The sequence below is a fragment of the Xenopus laevis genome, chromosome 5L (assembly GCF_017654675.1).
Source record: "Xenopus laevis strain J_2021 chromosome 5L, Xenopus_laevis_v10.1, whole genome shotgun sequence".
NCBI lineage: Eukaryota > Metazoa > Chordata > Amphibia > Anura > Pipidae > Xenopus > Xenopus laevis.
Window position 1 is genome coordinate 167468025 of NC_054379.1, and position 23424 is coordinate 167491448.

Genomic DNA, 23424 nt, shown 5'->3' on the forward strand with positions numbered 1-23424 from the left:
AGGTAGTGTCAGATCAAAGGTTCCTCCAGTCTCAGTGATGCAATCAGCTGACTAGGACCTTGGAGAAAACTCTTGGGGCAGTGGACAGGCAGATGGCAGACATCGGAACTCAAAGATGGCCACCCCTCCTTCTCCTATAATCAGTGTGCATGGCTAGGAGCCTCCACACTGCTCAAGACCAGAAGGCCTCCGCATATTACCGGAGGAAGCGGCTGACTGCTCCCCATACCTCCCTTATCTCCCCCCAAGCCACCTGGGGGGAAGACTAGCAAATGCCCCCCCCCCTGTACCCAAATGCTGGGGGAAAAAAACCCATGAGCCGTGGAATGCAGGAGAAACTGCACTGAAGGGAGACAAGAAAACGGATTCCTGGTGAGACAGGCAACTTATGAGCCACCTCGATGTCACTCCTTAAGAACCAGGGAAAAAACTGGGACAGCATTTTGGACAGCTGACACCCAACCTGTTCCAGCCTTACACCCAGACGTTATGCGAAAGGGAGCAATTCACCAATTCATGCCCTATGGTCAGAAATTTCTAATTGCATTTAAATAATCTGCAAGGGGTACTGGAGAAGGAGGTGCTGATGAATTTGGCCGCTCACCAGGGTCAGAAATAGTATTAGTTCAAGAAACACATCATGCCGTCAAAAGTTAAAGTTATTTTGATATATTTGCTTCATTCTCTTTCTCTTTAATCGGCCCTCACTATATATAGGACTGATTCTTTCTATCTTTACCTCTCCCTCTTTTTTCCATCTTTCTTTTCTAAGCAAACATCTGACGATTTTATGTGAATGCAACAAATGCTTATCTCTTTTAGTATGCTAAAACTCAAATAAAAAGAAAATTGTTTGAGGTTACATTACCAGTCAAAGAAGAAGATCTTGTACAGCGTGCAGCAGGACCAACAATGCCTTGAGCAGGATCATGAAAAGTTAGGACATTAGAGGATCTGTGTCTTCCTTTTGGTTACTTGGACATTTGGAGAAAAAAAGGCAAAAGTCTTCAGCAGCATCACAAAGAAAACTCTCTAGCTGCCCTTAATAGCTTAACTACGCTTGCAAATATTCCCACCAAGGAAGTTATGTTATAAAAAACTGTTTCAATTTTTGCACCAACGTTCGTTTACTGAGACATAAATACACATTTTAGTGAATATGCATAGTCATACTGAATAAAAGTCTGATGTATGTAACCCCTTTTTGGCCACCCCCCTGTGCCAAAGTTTATGCATCAAACATGTCCTGAGTCCCTGAGTCTCCACCTAATTGAATTTGGGAATACACCTGTGGGTGGCTCCATTAGGAAACACACCAAGTGCTGTTTAACAAATATAACTTTATATAATACAGAAAAGAATAACCTAAATATGCAATCACATATTGATGACCATTACCTTGGGGAGCCCTTTGCAGTCCAATCCTGGCACCTCCTTGCCAGGCAAAGTCCCACACTCCACTCCTGGTAGACAAAGAGTCTCAGTCCCTTTTTCCCCAAAGAGTTTTTACTTTCCCCAGGTAGCACTACCTGTCCAAATTCATTTGAGACTAGACCCTGTATCAGTACAGGGACACATGCTGGATCATTTCTCTACCCTCCCTTTGGCACAACTCACCCGGGGATTCACTCAGATGGGCAGGTTCATCCAGAGCTGGAGTACTCTCCCTAGTATGAGCACACAAAGTCCTCCTCTGCTGAACTACAGCTCCCAGCACTCTCCATAGTGTGAGCATATAAAAAGTCCATCCAGGCTCTAAACCCTCATGGTTGAGTTTACCAGGCTTTGGAGTCTCCTACCTCAGGCCCGACAGGGCTATTGAACTCCTTTTTAGCCCCTACATCTGGCAGTACTTCTTAATCACTCTGTCATCAGTGAAACAGAAATCAGCAATGGCAGTGGGAGCACATGGGTTTACCAATATCCAATATATGTGCAGCTGTGACACCTTCTGACTCCTTCCAGTATCTGCCAGACACATTGCACAGGGACAAGGGCACCTGCTCCTCCCTTGACTCTAGGTTCAGCCTGTAGCTGGACAGGCAGGGGATTTTAGAAATTTAGAAATTAGGATTAAGGAACAGAGGGAAATTAACCCTCTGGATCCCTACAATCAGTTGTGTGAAGTATGGTGAAGTGTTTCAAAGTGAAAATTTGGACCTAAGTAAATTTGCCCCATAGGTGCATTACATGTCAATGTATGAAAGAATGAAATGTATGAAAGAATTTGGCTCTACTGTGTCAGGTAGGTGATACCAAATTAAAGAGTATATCAAGTGTAACACACCTTAAAGAGTATATCAAGCCTAACACTGTAACTGTCATTTATCTACTGACCATCTCATATGCCAAAACATTATATAGGCTGTACAAACAAATCTCTGAAGGAAAGAATTACAGATGAAGCCACTTGGATTTGTGAGATAAATGCGTCATGACTCATGGTTAATTGAAGAAACTGCGTTATCTAAAGTCATCTTAACTCATTTAATGCATTTAACCTTTCCATTAGCATACCAAAGCACCATTGTGAACAATGGTGAATGCCTTAATTAGATGGGATGTTGTGACGCAGTTTTCTGTGTTAAATGAGATAAATGGGATATCTGTGTTTAGTTATTCTGTGTCAAACAGACAAACCAAAGTGGCTGCATCTGTAGATAACATTTGAGTGAAATTATGAATCCACAATATGTAGAAAATAATAATGTGACTAGATATTTGGCGCAATGCAACTAGAGTGATACTAAATACTGTATTTTCCAGTGCAGGGTATAAAGAATGTGGGATTGGGTAAGAGGGGAGTTGATCTTTTAAGTCTTTTTGGGAAAAGTGAAGTGTTCTTTATTTTTAATTTATGCATATGGGAGTGAGGGTTAACCACACTGTGTCTTCATCATTTACAAATTCTTTAAATAAACTTGGGTGCCTCCTTATTGACAGATGGTACACTTTAGAAATGGTGGGTGCTGACTTGATTTTATAATATCAGTCAGTAAATGCTTCTAACAATAATCATCCAGTGGATAGTCACAAACTTTCAGGTCTAACATTCACAACACCCCCAGAGGTAGTATTGCTTACCTTGGTGCCAATCCCTTTGTTAGGTGAATCAGTGGGGAGGTAGTCATCCCACACTCCAAGTATCTCTCTATCCCTGAGCATGAACACTTGAATCCCTGTCCTGGCAGCATTGACACCATAAGTACTAATCCTCCTGGTTGGAGCTTCTGGCCGTTCTACTAACTATCCCGATCCTGTCTTTTTCTTCTACAGTGACTATAACAAAACTGCCCTTTTTGGAGCCTTTCTCCCCCTCAAGGACCCAACCTAACTGACCAAAAACCTTCCTGGGAAAAACTAGCAAAATTAAGGTTTACAAAATGTTTACCCTATGTAATATTGAGGGGGTATTGCAGCCAGCACGCTGTACACTGAGAAAAGTAAATTTATTTAGAAACTGAACTAAACAGTAGCTTTTCTTCAGCAGAAAGTAAATTAAAATATAACACCCAGTTTACTTCAGCTTGTGAAAGTCCTTTGGTTTTCTCAGAGTACAAACTAGGCCTGGTCAGTCTACTTGAGGCCAAACAACAAAAACCCCTAATGCCCAATATTATCCAGCTTTCTTTCACAGTCCTTTGTACACAAGGGTTTTTGTTTTAGTCCTTTTTAACACCCTGTAGAATGACTTGCAGCTCACCCACTGCAGGCACCATCATGCACCTCCCTAATTGCACCTGTTCCTCCTCCTTATACAGAGAATCCCCAGTAAAAGCCAGGTGTGTACCTGGGTGGAATTAGAAGGCCCACCCTGTACCTTCCCTCCCATTCCTGAGTCCAGGCCCTGAAAACGAAGAAAACACAGCCACTGGTGTTGCTTCCAAATAATCCCCAGACTCCTTCCCTGATACACACAAGGACCCAGCCCTGGTGTTCTCTACACCTCCTACATACGTTTACCACTGTGTCTAAACTATGGGGCATATTTATGAAAGCTCAATTTTTTCTGGTGAAAATTCAAATTTTTAGAGGCAAAAAACCCTAAAATTTAAATTGAGTGAAAAACCGGACCGTACACATTTTTCGGACTTTTCTCCTGATCACTCAAAACCCCCACATTTTTCAGTTTCTCGGACTAAACCCAGCCCAGACCACGATATCTTCAAATTGGGATAGGGACATCTGCCATTGATTTTATACATGAACACGGCAGGTTTGAGATGGAGTATTTTCAGATTAGAACTTTTAGCAGCCTCACGGTATAATAAATCATTAAAAATTAAAGGGTTTTCCCCTTTAAAAGCCAGACTAGAAAAATTCAAGTTTTCAGAAAAAAAACCCTTGGTGTCTTACTGCCTATGAATAAGCACTAGAGGGTATGAAAAAAGGGATCATGGTAAAATCTCACCCTGTTTTTTGTGTAGATTGTCAATTGTGTAGATATGAAATGACTGTTCCTTGTTTAAAATGTAACTGAACATAATAACTTTTTGCCTGCTATAATATATGTATGTATTATAGTGTAATGGACTCTAGTGTGCTGTAATAATGCACAATAGCAACCAATGCCTTCTTTATGGAGTTTGATGTCCTTGCAGAAGTCACACAGCCTTTGTATTGACATGACAAGGGGTCAATGTATCTATGAGATGTTTCTGGAATCTATGTCAAGCCCCAGGGAATATGTTGTAAACCATCAGGAAGTACCCCAAGATATCATAAATTCTTAGGCTGCTCATTTCTACATGAAAAATTAAGATAACCAGGTCTATTGAATATATTTTGGTGAAATCTAGAAATCTGGACGCCGGCGACAATTCCGATGATGGTGACTTTTGACGCTCATTGAAGTAAATGGATGTCCATTTACTCGTCACAGGCATCAGAACTATCACCAGTGTCAGAATTGTTGGCAGCGCCAAAAAATTGTTGACGCTGGTGAAAACAGAAATTTCCTGCGAATTTGCATCTGGTGAATAAATTTACCCATCACTACTTAAATACTGATAAAGAAAACTTTTGACTTGAAGCTTGAGGAAGTCACCATGTACCAATACTTCAGTCTGTTTGAATACAGTATTATAATCTTTATTCCATTAAAATTAAATCTTGGTGCACATTGAGTGATGTGTGATGTCAATATAGACTATTCACTATGGTTTTACTATTTCTAGGTAAACACAAAAGAACAAATATTGTTCCTGCTAAAGGAGGACAAGCAAAGTGACTAATCTAAAATGTTCTTGTGTTTAATTCAGGTTGAAGAAAAATAATGTAACATTTAGGGGCAAATATACAGCCCAATAATCCAGCACTGGAGGATAAGATGGCAAATATCTCAACAGCCACCATTCTACTCCCCTTACTGCTCAGGTATGCAGGGACAAATGTCACCCACACACTACAGAACACCAACATACTGAAAGTGATGTTTTTAGCCTCATTAAATCGGTCAGGGAAATCCTTGGCTAGAAATGCAGCAATGAAACTCAGCACTGCTGGAGCACCCATGTAACCAATAGCACAGAAGAAAAAGATTACAGATCCTTCATTGCACATTAAAATAATTGTGTCTTTTTCCAAAAATGTATCAGCCTCCAAAAAGGGTGGGTGAGAAATCATCCACACAGCAGAAATTACAGTTGAACCCAAACTGCATATTATAACTAATACAATGGACAGTTGGGTTCCTACATACTTCTTCAGCTTGCTCCCAGGCTTTGTGGCATTGAAGGCAATAATAACTGTGAGTGTTTTAGCCAACACAGATGAAACAGAAATAGTAAATACAATCCCAACTGTTACTTGTCGGAGGAGACAACATATCTGTGTTGGGTGTCCAATGAATAATAATGTGCAGAGGAAACACAACATGAGAGAGATGAGGAGGAGACAGCTGAGATTTTGGTTATTGGCTTTCACAATAGGAGTGTCCCAATATTTCACAAAGATTCTCAGAACTACAGAAGCTGTGATGAAGAAGAGCAAGGCAATGGACGTTAAACTGGCCCCCATGGTGTCTGTATAAGAAAGGAAGTTTACAGCCTTAAGGAGACATTCAGTTCTCCCTGTATTAGACTTCTGATACTCCAAGCATTTCACACAATTTGTTGCATCTGGAATACAGCACATTGAAAGATATAATCTTTTGACTTACCAAAAGGGAAACCAGAATGTCAGTAACATTTAAACTTTTGAATGCACCGTGATATAACTATAACAACATAAAAATGATTTCTGAGTTAACTAACATCATCCACTTGCCACCACATCAGGGGTCCCCAACCTTTTATGCCTTTGAGCCACATTCAAATCTAAAGAGAGTTGGGGAGCAACACAAGAATAAAAAATGTTCCTGGGTGCCAAATATGGGCTGTGATTGACTGTTTGGTAGCTCCTATGTGGACTGGCAGCCTACAGAAGGCTCCATAGGCTGAATTGAGAAAGCCAGAAGGATGATTAGCGAAACATCTTCAAGGAAAAAGAAAACACAGCAAGTCCAGTTGATTTGATTTATTACTATAGATATACCATGAACTGGATGATTGATAACCTTCACAGACATATTGTTTCCCACAGGTGCTGAGGAAACTATTTCCTACAAGTACATACTGTATTTACACACTTTACACTTTATTTTACCATATTTATAAATGCCTTGTTGTTTCAACCAGTTGCTACCCATTTCTACCTTAGCAGGTGTGTACTGTATAAGCGACTATACTGTATAGAGTTGTGCTGTCCCACCACTTAGTTATTTTTATGTTGCCAACTAGTCACCAAAGTCAAAGGGGGTAAATGTATTAAGGTTATTCAAATTTGCAAAAATAAGAACAACAATTTGCATTTCACATTGTAATATTCTGCATTAGTCATTTATTGAATTGCAATTTTAGTTGCACATTGTGCACTTTTAAGACATGCTTGAAGGTGTAATCTTTTGGCACAAATATAATTTTTTCAGTAGGAATTCAATTACATACAGTGGGCACTATTACAAATTATAACATTTTCAATCTTTCTTGCAAGCCCTTTTGCTAAAAAGTTCCCCGGTTCCTAAAAGCTACATAAAATTCAACTAGAGGAAAATGTGTTTGTGCAGAGGCATTCAATTTCTCATTCAATACTGACTTTTATTAAATCCCCCCCCCCAAGGTGTATATTTCCTTCTCTGTCAACCCTTTTATTCCCCTTCCTTATGTGTTATGTTTAACCATCACATCATCCTTTTCCTCTTCCAGCCTTCCATGTGTGAGGAGCTGCTTTAGAGATTAGGAAGGGAAATATTCTTTTTGACTAATGAGGGGCAAATCTGGCTCATTTTGGCAAAAATCCACAAAAATGCATTGAAGGCAATCATTTTTTTTTATGTGAGCCAATTTTTTTCACCCATTGCCATCTATGGGCGTTATTTTCTTGGCAAATCTTTCGCTCATGACTACTTTTGACCTTCAACATTTGTACATTCACGCTGAATAAAAACCTTTATGAATTTCAAATGTTTGTTTAGTTCAGCTATCTGATAAAAATAGTTTCTGAAGTACAGAAACTGGATGTGTCAGAATATATAAAGGTCTACTGCAAGGCCACCAATTCAATAATAAAACTAGACAAGTTGTTTGTGTTTCCTTATGGACCAAGAGAGGACGAGGCAGCCTCCAGAGCCACAATTTATAGAATGATGCACACAGTCATTAATACTATTATTGGCTGTGTGTGTGCATCATTCTAGAAATTGTTTGGAAATAATTGGTACTTGGAACCCCAACTCAGAATAGACTTATCATTTACAGTTTGGGTGCAGTATGCTAAAATCTGACAGTTCTGCTAAATAAAACTTTATTTTGCATTAGTCAGTCTTATGGTTGGATTTATATAAGCTCTCCAAGCAGCTAAACTTCCATTGCCATGAGGGAGGGATGTCTTTGGTTAATTCCGCCTCCAGAAGGCTCTAGTTTAGTTGCCAACAGCTACTGGGATCTGCAGCATTGTTTAAATTGTTATACACTTGTTATACTTACATAGATTAAACACTACTCCTGCCTCTTAGACATTATTTCCCCTAGCACAGTGGACCCCCCTTTCATTACGGTTCAATCCCTCATGGCTATATAGTTTGTGCCCCAAGGAAAAATCAGCCCAGTTCTCCAGGAACCCAACCCCTTCCTTCCTACCACACATTTAGTTCCCACTGTCTTTCTAAACTTTCATAAAGTACTGTTGGAATACACAAACCCAAGTATTAGCCTTCCTTTCCCCACATTGTGCTTTCTCAATGTTACCCAGCTGACTACTTCATCATACTGGTGTTCTCATCCACCAATACTATCTAACCCAGTTACTGGGTTAGATAGTACAGTTAACTACAGTATTTGTTGCTCTAGACCACTAACTTGAGCTTCTAAAGTGGCAATTTGCTCACAGCCCCACATCCACAGAAATGTTTAGGGAAAGCAGAAAGGACAGGGCCCTGTGTGTCCTGCCATCCGCAGGTCTCTGCACTTCTAAATGCCTGAAGCAATTTGCACAATGCCCCATGCAAACCAATTAAATTAACAACCATTAGTAATTAAATATACTTATCCTTTTTTATTTGTCTGTTGTAGTTGATTTATTCTATCACCAGCCTGTTACTGAAATTACTTACTCCTAAAAATCCTCTGCAACTTTGACATGGTAAAACCCTTTTTAACCTATATCCAAATTCACTGCATTTTACCCAGAATTTATTATATTGTTGTAAAAAGTCACTAAATAGATGGGAATGTTTTGTTTGTTCGAGAATACTTGTTGTGCATGTTTGCATTGATTAAAATAGTTTTTGCCATTTAGAAATAGCATTTGTTTCTGGTTCTGAGACAATGACTTACCTGTTGTGTTGGACATTTCCCCATCTGCGCACCTGATACAGTCATAACAACAAGATGGCTTCCCTTCTATTTTAGCTTTCCTGTATCCTGGGGCACAGGGTTCATTGCACTGAGATAGAGGAATCTACATGTGGAAGATATAATATATATATATAACTCCATCAAACATTCCTTAAAAATAAGATGCTTGATGTCAATTCTAATTCTCTGACTTTTATTAGAACTGAAAAATCTAAGATTTCTCATTCTTAGCACATCCTAATGGGCAAACACTGTACTTTTTTGGGGGACACACATTTTACCCTACATTTTACTCAGTTACAATATTGACTCCATATTGATGACTGCCACTAGAATAATGACAAGACTAGAAGGGACATTTAAAACCAAGGCACACAAAGTGCAATTTTGAGTTCAAGTTGATGAGTTTTAACCCACAATGCAGCATTTTCCCCATAATTCCTGCATCCATAAGAGGGAGATACACCTGACGTAATTGTTACTAATGTTTCAATAATTTCACACCTAGACTGGGCACCTCCATGTGAATGCAAGAGAATTGCACCTGAACATCTTACTTTCAACACTCAATATAATAATGATGTATGCGCTCAATTTGAAAGCTTCAGTTGTCACAGACCACTGTCGAAAACCTGGAGTGGCCACTTCCCTTATACAAAAATGTACAAAACTTGTGAATTAAAGATTTTTATTTGTAGTAGGGTAAAGGTTTTGCTCGGTGAGAGAACCAATCCACACACATAGGATAAAATCACTGTCCAGCTTTATTTTGAATAGTTAAATTACAGATGTACTTCTACTCTATGACAACCTGTGTTCATTAAAAAAATGGGCCTGATGGGGTGAGTTTGTATCTGAATTTTTAATGCTAATTTAAATAAAGAAAAATTTTTACTGAGAAAAGCCTTGGGACAGTTATCTTTGGATAAAGGAATTTTTGTACGTGATTGCCTGAGAACTGGGGCGAGTCCCTTGGGCTTAATTAGATAGAGATCAGATGTGGACTCCCAATTGATGCATAACAATTCATTAAAAAAATCTCTTTAATGAACACAGGTATATAAGGCACAGGATATCCTGTGACCTCACCTCTGATGAAGTGCCAGAAAGAGGCATGAAATGCGTCAGGTGATTCAACATGTCATAGAGTAGAAGTACATCTGTAATAGATGCCTGTTTGTTGTTTTAACTATTCAAAATAAAGCTGGACAGTGATTTTATCCTATGTGTGTGGATTGGTTCTCTCACCCACCAAAACCCCCCTACATATGATGTCCACTGGATGGAGACCAGTTTGAGGAAACCAACACACCATTTGGATTGGACACAATGAAAGAGTGGCTGCAGCAGGGGCATGTGAGTCTCATTTTCTTTCAAATCCTAAAGGTTTTGCTCACCTTTTTTGACAGGCAGTCCCCACAAGACTTAAGCCAGCTAAGTATTGTTGCTGTTTTAAAGCTGGGAGGAGGAACTTATTCCCTTTCTAGGTCAATATTTCCCTGACAATTGTATAGTCGGATAAGGGTGTCTTTAAATAGAAACATTATTATGTATAACAAGTATAGTATACAAGTTTTATAATATACAAGCTATATAACTGGTCTCTTTAGAATCATGCAAGACTTTTGGAAGTATATTACTAGTCTTATGTAATATATCAAACATGTTAATTAGTTAATTTAGTGTTTACTTGTTTAGACAGAATGTTTTCTTTTTATTTTCACCAACAGCACAACCTTGCCTCCAACTATGCAAGCACAAACTCTAGTCTTTAGTCTGACTGAGGTATTGCATGACTCTCTTACTTGCATTCCAGTCTCTTTGATGAAGTTTACTTGCACATCTGCATAGAATTGACACGGCAGCACCTATATCTGGACATGTAGTTGTGGCAAGGAACAAGACTACATACATTGCTTGTCTGTAGACTTCATTATTTGACAGACAAACTTCTTCTCCTTCCAATGTTAAATATGTTGTGCCTAGTGGTGTGTTTACACCTTTGCATTCTAATTAAGAATAACGATGATTTTGTTACTTTCATCTTTGTCTTCTCTTTGTAGTAGGTTACAGCTCCTAGGTCCTCTGTTGTTGAGAATTAAATTTGGCTTTGCAATTTTCTCATACTGCTTGTGTAAAATTATCAAATCATTAACATAGAGTAGTAGATACATCCAGTCTTCACAGGTGTTTTTGAAGTAAAGACATTGATCAGCTTTATTTCTTGTAAAGCCTTCATCTAACAAGTCATTATTGATCTCTGACCTTTGTAGCCCATAGAGTGATTTACTTAAATTACAAATAAGATGCCTTTCTCCGTATTTTATATAACCTTCTGGTTGTGTCGTGTACAGCACCTCTACTATGTCACCATTGAGAAAGGTTGTTTAGATGTCATAATGTATTACAATCATATTACTTAGAGCTGCAATAGCAATTAAGATACTAAAAGTAGTTTGGCAAAAGGAGTTTTTATAATCTTCTCCATATTTTTTTAGAGAATCCCTTTGCAACCAACCTTGCTTTGTATCCATGGATCTTACAAAATCATGTTTTGCCTTAAAACCCATTTACATCCAATAAATTGCATGTTTAACTTGGGGCAACTTAGTAAGTTTCCAAGGGCTGGTTGAGCTACGCCATTTCTTCATTAGCTGCTTTAATCCACATTTGCTTCTCATGGATAGACAAACTTGCATTTGCTGTGATGCTATACAAGTCACATATGACAAGTGTTTAGCTGGGATGCACCTGTTAACTTTTGCAGACTTTCTTACTGCAGTTGCAGAGAGTTCTCTTTCTCCCTTTTCAGTTGCTCAATTCCGGTTCAGTTCTCTGTAGTACTGGTTGAGTCACTTCTATAGAATGGACAGTTGATGTCACATCATGAAACTTACAGAAGTGTCATCAATTATCAAACTTCTGCTGATTGTTAGTTTGCTGGTGCTTTGGTGCAGGATTATGTAACCTACAGTATTTGAGATTCACTGTATGGCTTCCTCAGCACAAGCTTTCTACTTATATGTTTTTCTTTGGGATCATGTACATAGACTTTGCTTCCAAAGATTTTAATGTGCTTCAGGTCTGTTTCATTCTAAAGAGTTATCTCTGTTGCTTTGTGATTTTGAATATAGCAGGCTGTTGCATAGTTACATAGTTAAATCGGGTTGAAACAAGGAACTATAGAACTATAGAATTTAGAATAACAATAGCCTTTGATATTATGTTGAAGAAATCATCCAAGTCACTCTTAAAAATATTAACAGAATCAGCATCACAACATCACCCAGCAGTGCATTCCACAACCTCATTGTCCTCACTGTGAAGAACCACCTACTCTGCTTCAAATGAAAGTTTGAAGCAGAGATTTAAATCTTCCACCCCTCTAACCAGTTTAGTTGCACTTAGTCTCTGCACTCTCTCCAGCTCATTTATATCCCTCTTAAGGACTGGAGTCCAAAACTGCCCCCATATTCCAGATGAGGCCTCACCAGGGACCTATAAAGAGACATAATTATGTTTCATCCCTTGAGTTAATGCCCAGAGAACAGAACAGAACTTTATATGCCTGGAATTAGACAACTTGTTATATAAAAAAAAAAACCAGTTCCTTTTCAGTAAAGGAAACTCCCAAAACACTGATATTTAGTGTGTAACTTGCATTTATTTTAGCCAAAGTGCTTGCATTTATCAACATTGAACCTCAATTTACAGATTTATGCCCAGTTTTCAAACTTAGTCAAATCACTCTGCAAAGTGCCAGCATCCTGCATGGAACCTATAGTTCTGCACATTTTAGTATTATCAGCAAAAATAGAAACAGTATCCTCCAGGTCATTAATAAACAAGTTGAAAAGCAAAGGACCAAATACATATTGGAGCCCTGTAGAACTCCACTAACAACAATTAGAAAATGTTCCATTTACCACCACTCTTTGTAATCTATCTTTTATCCAGTTTTCTATCCAGGTACAAATACTATGTTCCAGGCCAACATTTAATTTAACCAGTAACCGTCTGTGTGGCACTGTATCAAATGCTTTAGCAAAGTCTAAGTAAATCACATCCACTGCCACCCCAGAATCGAGGTTCTTGCTCACCTTCTCATTACAAGAAATTGTTAGTCTGGCAAGATCTATTACACATAAAAATATGCTGGCACAAACTCATAGTATTATGATTTGCTGTGAAGTCCAGTTTCTTATCCTTTATTAACCCTTCAAAAAACTCGCTGATGTCAGACTAACTGGCCTATAGTTTTTGAGGCTGAGAACTGCATCCTTTTTTGAATAGTGGCACCACATTACCAATTTTCCTGTCTCTCTGCACCATAGGCAGACCTCAATGAAACCTGAAAAATTAAGTAAAGATTTGACAATTACAGAGCTAAGCTTGCTAAGTACCCTGGGATGAATATCATCCGGCCCTGGACCTTTGTATATCTTAACATGTTCTTGTCTCTTTTGTGAACCATGCATCATTAATTGTTTTACTAAAATTAAGACTATGAAAAATTAAAGCTTTATTAACGCATCATTTGTGTAGACAGACTAATAATAACTCAGTATCTCAGCTCTTTTTCTGTTCTCATCATCCAGCTGCCCCCTGCTCTAATATTAATGTTCCCACCCCCTTACTACTTAACTTTTTTACTATTTACATATTAATAATTTTGGATTTTTCAGTATCGATTTTAGCTTGGGTGATAGCTTTTTTGCATTTTTTGTTGGCCTCCTTGTACTTTTAAAATGTTTCTGCTGTCCCAGCTAACTTTAAAGCATTAAAAGCATGTATTTTCTTACCCACCTCAACACCAACACTTCTATTGAACCAAAAAAGGTTTTGCTTTGCAATGATGTTCCTTGCTTACAAGGGGAATATACCGACATGTATATTTATTAAGCAGCATTTTAAAGACTTCCCATTGTTGTTCTGTGTTTAACCCTGTGAAAAGCATTTCCCACATAATATGTTTCAGAGATGCCCTTATACTGTAAAAGTTTGCATGTCTGAAATGTAGTGTTTTCGTTACTTCCTTGTAGAATTGCCTCTACAACAGAATCTCAAAGGAGACCATGTTGTGATCACTATTCCCTAAATGCCTCTCATCCACACAAATGTTAGAGATGAGTTTAGTATTATTAGTTATTAGAAGGCCCAAAAGAGAATTATTCCTAATAGGTTCTTGAACGAGCTGGAATAAAAAGTTTTCATTCAGCATATTTACAAACCTACTAGCTTTTTCTGACTTGGCAACCCAATGACCCCATTCAATGTCTGGATAATTAAGGTCACAGATAATAATAACTTGACCTAGTTGCAAAGCAGTTTCTATTTGTAAAAGTAGCTGGGCTTCATTCTTTTTACTTATATGAGGTGGCTCGTAGCATATACAGTACCAATGATCCTTTTCTTTGTAACCTTGTTGCAATGACTTATCTTCAAAACATCCAGGGGCGCTCCACCAATGAGGCAAGTTGAGGCACTCGCAAGTTGAGGCACTCGCCTCAGGCGGCAGCGACCCCCTGCCGCTCCTGGTAACTAAGAGCCGAATTTCCGGTTTTCAATTGTTTGTCCATATATTGCAATATATTTAAGCTGCCAACTACGTCACAATCATCCCATATCTGGCCAGTCCTACGCTTTATTTTCATCTGATTCATCAAGAATTCTATTGCTTCATTATACATTTTACAAAGGGTGGTTAAAGGGTGTTAAAAGTGATTTTCCTTTCATCCCCTTCTTGTATTTGTATCAGGTTCTAAACCCCATAGAGGTCAAGCTTAGTGAAAATACTTTTTCAGCGGGTCACAGAGATGAGGGTTCATTAAGGTGATCTTATTGAGTCCCCTGTAATCAATACAGGGACATAGATACCATCCTTCTTTCCACAAAATAGCCATCTCTGGCAGGAAAGGAACATGGACAGATAATCTTGGATGTACTCATTGGCGTCTTTGGTTTCAGAAGGAGACAGAGGATAAGTAAGGCCCTGAGAAGGCATGGATTCAGAAAGAAAATCTATTTGGTAATTACCAACAATGAGTAGGAACAGTCAGGAGATTGCTAACAGAACATGTCAAAAAAATCTTTGAATGCAGGGGGCAGGGATTGAAGCTCTACTGAGCCAATGGGTATCAGATAAATTATGGTAGCAGGAAGACTTTCAGTAAGGACTCCATAGAGAGAGATTTGATTGGATAATCAGTAAATTGTAGGGCTATGCAAACAGACATGTTAAGCCCAAGACCACTGGAGCTGAAGGTCCATTAATGATGAGGAAAGATAATGTCTCTTTGTGTAGAGCCCCCACAGTCAGATGTTGTTTCTGAGATTATTTCAGTCATCAATGGTTTATCAAAAATTGCCAAAATCCACAGGGGGTCATCAAGAGATAAAGAGAAAACCAAGATGCTTGGCAAAGGCAGAATCCATGAAATTTCCTGCAGCTCTGGAATCAAAAAAGGCTTGCAGATTGACTGCTTTGGAGGTCAGTTTAAACTGTACAGGAATCTATGAGAATTAGGGGGGAAAGGTTTGATGCTGCCCAGTTAAGACTCCCCCTGCCCAATCTTACCTAGACACTGGCATTTCCCTGCTTCAAGGGACAGTTATTGGTAAATAAACCTTGTTACTGCATTACAAGCACAGACCAGCAGAGCATCTCCAAAGTTTCTTTGTTTAGAGAGATGTGTCCTCCCAATCTGCAGAGATCTGAAGAAGAGGTATTTGAAGTCATTGTGCCAGGATACAGGCTGGAATCTCTGGGCTTTGGAGTTCCCTATGGTGTCAACCTTGATGGTGAGAGCAATCAGATCCTCCAGCTGTTCAGGGAGATCTCTGGATACAAGATCATCCTTAAAGGGGTTGTTTACCTTCCAACACTTTTTCCAGTTTAGTTGGTTTCAGATATTTCACCAGAAATAAAGACTTTTCCCCACTTACTTTCTATCTTCTATGTGTGACTTTTTCAAATAATGAAGTGTAAAGTGTTTTTCACCTTCTAAAGTAGCTCTGGGAGGCTGGTCACTGGGGGGTCATTAATAAAAATTTCGCATATTTTTTTGCAAATGGTTGTATTGCCCATGCTTTTTCCTGAACAAAATATTGCACTGCTGTTCCCTTCTTTCTGTTTTTTTTTTGCAAATTTGCATTGAGCAATATTTTCACAAATAAGACAAGTTTTTGTGTGAGTGCAGCCACTGTACCAGGTTGTGCGTTAAAATAGCATTGACAGTCATTTAAATTTGTAATTTGCAGTGTGCGCATAAATATTCACATTTTGCAATTTTTTGCCATAAAACTGCAATTCTGTTATCCAGCTTTATAAATAAAATCATGTGCAGGGAAAATTTGTTCACTTGGCAAATCATTCTGCACTGTGCAACGTTTATAAAAGAGCCCCACTGACTATGTAACTGATCTAAATTGATACATTTAGTTGATTCATTTCTTATCTTTGTCCCTGCTGAGCAAAATCCCTGAGTTTCATTAAAGGAGAAGGAAAGGCTTTGTGCACTTGGAGGTACCAAATGTTAGGCACCCCCAAGTGATTGTATTGACTTACCTGAAACCCTGGGCCGGTGCTCCTATCAGCAGAAAACTGCACCGGCCCGGGGTTATACCAGTGAGTACCACGGAGCAATCTTCTTCCATCGTCCTCTTTCTTTGCTAGGCTACGCATGTGCAGTAGAACGAAAAGCAAAACTTAAACTAAAAAGTGGGCTATTTCGTTCAACTGCACATGTGTTTGCCCTGGGAAATTTGAATAAAGAAGAAGCCGGAAGAGGATCGATCTGTGGTGCCTAACATTTGGCACCCCCAAGTGCACAAAGCCATGCCTTCTCCTTTAAAGCCAGTTGTTAGAATTGATCCAATAGTTGCACTTATAATCCCCATAGATCCTACTGAGAAATGTATCAACTAATGGAGCTGCAAATTGGAACAGAATCTGCACCTGAGTTACTGAGCTCCCTCACTCACCAGAGACATGGACATTAAATTTTGGAAAAACTGTAAACAAATAAAAGATGGAAAGTGAAAAAAAGTCTCTATTGCTGGTGAAAAAAAGTCTTTAATGCTGGTAAACAATCTGAAAACAACTGAACTGAAAAAAGTGTTTGGAATGTAAACAACTCCTTTAAGCTTGTCGGACATTCCCTTATAAAAGGCAGCCACGTAAGCCTCATTGTTCCAGGTGGTTTTTGCTTCCAATGTTCAAAAATCAATAATGTACTCGTTAGCACTGTGATTTAGTGATGGGTGAATTTATTTGCCAGGGACGAATTCGCAGTGAATTTCCACATTTTGCGGGAATTTTGCGAAATTCGCGAACACAGCGAAACTGGAGAAATTATTATTATTAACATGTATTTATATAGCGCCAACATATTGCGTAGCACTCGCCCATCACTACTGTGATTCCATTGTCAGATCTGCAAGAGGCAGGAAAATGTTGCAGCAAAATGGCCAAGAGCAGAAATATCTGGAGGAAGGCTTTGGCATTTGGATTAGGGGAGAATTCTTTTCCCAGAAAGGAGATTACTTTGCCCTCCAACATGGATGGCATATTCCACCTTAGCTCATTCAGAAGCATAGTTATAGGTTGCAACTTATATTGTATGAGGCACTGGCTCACAAAACCCAGTAGGTCTGAAGACTTCTATTGTAGCTCGGAGGAGGGGGAATTTGGGGTTCTTTGGATGTTGCTGTAGCTGTAGTGGGTGGACTCTTATCAGGGTGATGCTGCAATAATGGCTGAAACTTTATTCTCCTTGCAACAATCAAAGTTAAAAATATATAGTATCATATTCAGGAGACTCTTCCCAGAATGGACAGCCCAGGATTCAAGAAAATGTTATAAACTCGGTAAATAACAGCATAACACAGGGTATAAGTGAGAAGGCTTTTTCTGCTGACATTGTACATACACAAGACACCACTTACAAAAATACACATCGTGTTTGTATTACCTGTTTGATGTAAGGACCCCATATATCAGCACTGTCATTTATATAAAGCTGTTTCTCACTGTTGTTTAATAGAATAAAATGTCCAACTTTCTCTCTCTTAATTTGATTATACGACAGTAAAAACCACTTGACTATATCAAATGCAAAAGGTGGATCTCCATTGTCATTAAAGAAGATGGTGTCACCAGTAGATGTTGTAAAAGTCAAATTACGGATGTATTTATTTAGCTAAAAATGGAAAAACATAAAACTTAATAGACTGTAGACTTTTAAATCTTTTTAATAATTTGCATAAAGAATGCTTCAGAAACATAGCATTACTACATAAACTCCCTGTAGCTCCTAAATCCAATTTAAAGGAGAAGGAAAGGCTAAAATTAAGTAAGCTTTATCAGAAAGGTCTATATAAATACACCAGTAAACCCTCAAAGTAATGCTGCTCTGAGTCCTCTGTCAAAAGAAACACCACATTTCTTTGCTTTTATTGTGTACACATGGGCTTCTGTATCAGACTTCCTGTTTTCAGCTTAAACCTCCAGGGCACGGCCTTGAGCATGCTCAGTTTGCTCCTCTCCCCCTCCCTCCTCCCATTACTACTGTAATCTGAGCTCAGAGCTGTTAGTAAGCAGGGAGAGACTCAGGCAGGAAGTGATGTCACACCAAGCATATATGGCAGCTTCTATCCTAAACAAACAGAGACAGTGTCTAGAGCTGTTTACTCAGGTATGGTAAAGCATTCTGCATTATAAATATAGCGTTCTAGCTTGCACTATTGTGGCTATTCTATTGGCAATAAACTGTCTTGGAGCTTTCCTTCTCCTTTAAGACCAAATCTGTGAAGGCAAATGTCACATTTAGTAATCTGGTATTTACTGTAGTTTACTTATTAGACAGCCAGGGCCCTCCACTGGGAACAACCAGTCCCATGTTTCTCCTTCAGACACACCAGAGAGCTCATAGGTGTAGGAACACATTCCTTTTACAGGCAATGGCACCTCTAACCTCAACTGCCACTTATTACCTGGCTGATAACAATTTCTACTTTCTGTTTTGTTTTCTGAAGTGTTTGCTTGGGATTTCCTCATTTAGCAAATCTCTCTAGGATGAAATCCCTTTGTTCTTTAAACACTTTCTTCTAAGCAGTTCATTTTAAAGGGGTTGTTCACCTTTGACTTAAACTTGGGGAGGCACATTTATCAAGGATTGAATTTCGAATTCATGTGTTTTTTTAACTGACATGAATTCAATTTTACTTGAAAATTGAATGGGGGGTATTTTTAAAAAAAAAATACGCAAAACAAATTTTACCGACCCGAAAGCTCGAATCAAATTCAATCGAATTTGACCAAACTCGATTTCAGTTTTTTCTCTGAAAAAAACTCGAATGCCAGGAAGGCTACAAACATCTCCAAATCGGTCACTGGACCTCTCCCATTGATTTATACATGAATTTGGCAGGTTTTAGGTGGCCAATTGTAACCCATTGTAGGTGACAGTTGATATCTCCTGATACATAGTTACATACAGCAACTTTGAAAAAAGTTTTATAGTGTATTTGCCTAGGTTTATATAGATTTGCAAATCCAGATAAGTCATGTTATTATTGCTAATGGTGGCTGTAAACATCAAATAATTATTACAAGGAGCTGACATTCTGTACCTATCTGAATGATGTTGACATCATCAATGTATCTTTTCCATAGGACAAGATTCACACCCAGCAATGGGGCGACAAATTGTGACTCCCAATAAACTAGTCAGACCTGTCACCCAGACATAAAAAGCTGTGTAATAAAAGTCCTTTCCACGTTAAACATGAAACACAAATAATTTAGTTTATTAACACATCATACCTATTATAAAGGTATTTTAAAATCTCAGCTGTCATTAAGGTATTTCCTGTCCTACCTCTATACCTAACACATGGAGGCGGACCAAGCAATTACTTTCACTTTCCATTCTGCACTTCCTAGATGTCACTGCACTCCTCATATTCCCTTTATCTCCTCACTTTCTAATTGTGTAGCCTGTGCATAGGTGTAGCCATTAGGTCCCCCATTCTAAACAAGATTTTGGCAAATGAAAAGCTTGCCTTAATAACAATGGCACAAATTGATGTCTGCTGGCTTGCTGTGATTTCAAGATTAAAAATGACAAGATTTAATAATTTACGTTGATTTATTTTTTGCTTAGGGATTAAGGAGTTACCACACCACTGAGAGAACTGAATTAATCTAATGATTTATAGTGCACCAGCCGGTAACTGACCAGTTAAACTAGGGTCGGTTTTGCAAATGTATGTATGTATGTATATTTTTATTTGTATAGCGCTCCTTGAGGACAAACCACTGTACAGCAGATCAATAAATTAGTAGTAACAAACAAGCTGATTAGTTAAGCTCAATCTTTCCCCATAGGTGCCTGCCCAAACGCACTGTTTGGAATTGCCTATAGGCAGGGGGTCATGCAGGGAAAATGAGTGGCAGAGGCACTGGCCAATAAAGGTGCTTGGGAAAGAACCTCCAAGCCCAAGGCTTGCAACAAAATTATGCACGACTGTCATTTGTCTATTGAGTCTGGCAGCCTGTCATGAGAATTTAAAAATACAGTAGCACACAGTAGCTCAGCCTTCAGAAATCGAGCCCCACGTTGGCCACCAACATGTAATGCTATTTTGGGCTATTTTAGGTCAAAAGGGTTAATGTTCAGATAAAGCAATTTAGCATGGGTTACATTTGACTCTTAACACTTATGGCAGGACCTTTTCCTAAGTGGAAGTAATGAATGAAGGGTGCAGTGGAACTACAACTCACAAAGGCTATTGTGCTTAAAAATAAAATAAAGGACACCAGGAGGTTCTTACATCAAACAAAATGAAAAATGTAATTACAAAAATAGATAGATCAGCAGGGTTATACTCACAAATCTGCAGAGACAATGGCAGACAAACTGTTATGAGGCCAGAACAGTTGAAGCAGAGACACTACACTGAAACACCGTGTGGATGCAACTAGGATTGAATGCCCTGTTGTGGTCCAGATCCCATAAGGTGCAATGATCAGCGAGAAATATTCTAAGCCTGATTTCCTATCTAGCTGCGGTCCCAGAGTATAGAGGAGAGCTACTCTCTACTACAATCCTCTTTGGAGCACAAGCTGCTCATTCTAATTAACCTCTCTATCTTACTATCCTTGAGAGTACTATTAAAGAGTTAACCTGCCACCGGCTGGCCTCATTCACAGGGTCCTCAGTATAGGTACTGGTTCCTCTGGGGCAGAAAAGCTTTACTGGGCCTTGTTGTACCCAGGCTCTCTGGATCAGCAACCAGCAGCCAAAGAGGAAGATCCACCCCTAACCAGACACTGTGTTAAAGAGTGACAGGAAGTGCCACAAATATGTTAATTGACAACTAGACACATGGGCATCTGCCCAGCAACTAGGGAGATAAGGAAGTGTAGGGATTTAAAGCCTTAGGGGTATAATAAACCTATGGGTCCATACACAAACACAGTCACTGGTCAAAGTTCCTGCAAGAAAGGTTCTGTAATGGCCAACTGAACCCTCCGTGTGTACAGCCAAAGTGGATTGTGATATTGGACATGGGGGGGGAAATATTTTTAAGTGTACTGGGCTTCAGACGCGAGTATGCTGATTTTGTGTGTATCCATATAAATAGTATAGTTAATATTAAGAACAAAATTCTTCTTTTTCCATTTTTTTTGGAAACCCTTTAGAAACAGAAGAGCACACATTTATAATAATGCCTTGAATATTACCCTACCTGCCAGGGCTTCACATTCCTTTTCATATATTCTAACTTGTCCCAGTGATTGGCTGGTGGCTGAGCAGAGTAGAGATTGTGCAGGGCGTGTGCCAGTGCATAGACTGCAGTGTAAACTCTATAAGTCACTCTGTAATTGTGATTCCCATACACTAATAAGTTCACATTGAAAAGAGTTTCTTTCCCAGTACAGTTTCTAGTTACTTCATCATAGCTACTCAGAGTTTCAGCATAGGAACCTTCTGGAAAATGGCAGCCAAATATCCATTCCCAGGTGTCTTTAGTTAAATCATCTTTGTAGTTATAAGGGGAAAATGTAGAGTAAAACTGCTTAAAGCCGGGGATCTTTCCTTCTTGGATTAACAATGACAACGAGCCATTTAAGGTTATTTTAATATTTCCATATCTGTAAAGTGCAATTTTGGGGAAGAAAGATGACGTTATCCAAAATTTGGCTGGAATTTGAGTTGTTTCATAGAAGTTTGCAAATAGTGCTGCAATTCCAGAAGCATATCTTGCGCCAATATACAAGACAATCACATAAGCAGAGCTTTTCCTGATCTGCTGAAGAATCTCTTTTGAATGATAGTTACTGATATAAGCGGTTTCTCTAAGTACAGCGATGAAGGCTAAACAACCACCATTATTAGACAGTTCTGTACTTATCCTTTCCCGGCCTCTGTATCCAGTGTCATCATCTGATATAATGAGTCCGACCCATTTCCAGCCAAAGTGCTTCAGTATCTGCACAATCCCATCAATTTCTGCCTCCTCATTGGGGATAGTTCTGTAGAATGATGGGAACTGGACTCTGTCATTGAGCACTGGATCCATGGTGTTGTAACTGATCTTTTAAAAACAAGAAATAAATAGTGAGCCAGATTCAAGTGTATTATGTGAAAACTTTATTTAAGTATATGACCAAAACTAGAAAGGAATGTGGAGAAAAGTTTGTTTCTAATTCAATCTCATTCATGAGTTTTCATATGATAAATGATTAGATAACTTTTACTCGCTGAATTGAACCTGGCCCCGGTTTAATGTGCTGTATTTTATTGATATCTGGCTAAACACATTTTATAAATAAATAGGTCAATTTATTATATTTGCAAATATGGATGATGAAAGCTAATTTCTGGTAAATGTAAACACCGTGTACATTAGTTAATTGCTGTATACAGTTGTGCTCATAAGTTTGTGTAGTGATTATGATTTAAAAAGAGTAAACACAGTTGTTTGACAATTAATGGCTTCAGCCAACCCCTAACCATGAGTGAAAGAAAAGTTTTTGTGTTATCATTCATATTCTCTGAAAAATGGTTAAGAAATTATAAATTCTGCCAGGATATGTCAACTTATGAGCACAACTGTACAGGAGTAGAATATATTTATGGAACATTTAAACCATAGATTTCCCAGAATATACAGTAGCTGGTTAAAGTGCCTTGATCCTTCCAATTAACTTGCTCATAATATGAAACTAAACCCTTATCAACTCCTTAAAGGTGCCACTATTTTAATATGTTCCATACATCTATATGAATTCCTGTAATGACGTGACTATTTGGCCTAGTGTAAGACTGGGTCTCCTCAGACTTGACAAGATGAGCCAATGGAGATCTACTTTATTTGTGACCTTTAGGGAACTGTTTAACCCATGCCTTGCCAAAAGAGAATCATATTCTAGCAATCAGTTCAATGCCCCTACTATAGGGTAATGGGTTATAAGAAAGATTATAATCAAGTTAACTTGTGGCAACCTAACAAGTGTGGTCAA

At 38.7% G+C, this 23424-nt stretch overlaps 1 protein-coding gene across 1 annotated transcript; it reads right to left on the reverse strand.

Moving 5' to 3' along the window:
- Positions 1–5235: 5235 nt before the first annotated feature.
- LOC108716270 (vomeronasal type-2 receptor 26) lies at positions 5236–14898 on the reverse strand. The gene is made up of 4 exons (XM_041563822.1): positions 14772–14898; positions 13202–13245; positions 8874–8997; positions 5236–6119 (listed from the first exon to the last, which is right to left on the reverse strand). The coding sequence occupies exons 1-4, from the start codon at positions 14896–14898 to the stop codon at positions 5236–5238; spliced, it is 1179 nt and encodes a 392-aa protein (XP_041419756.1).
- Positions 14899–23424: the final 8526 nt, after the last annotated feature.

Coding starts and splice junctions, on each gene's coding strand:
- LOC108716270 (XM_041563822.1), bottom strand. CDS start 14,898: ATGCCTTCTCAGGGCCTTACTTATCCTCTGTCTCCTTCTGAAACCAAA. Junction 13,246..14,771: donor ATTTTGTGGAAAGAAGGATG/GTATCTATGTCC, acceptor TTAATTTTTCAG/GTTTCATTGAGGTCTGCCTA. Junction 8,998..13,201: donor GCAGAGAGACAGGAAAATTG/GTAATGTGGTGC, acceptor TTCCACATGTAG/ATTCCTCTATCTCAGTGCAA.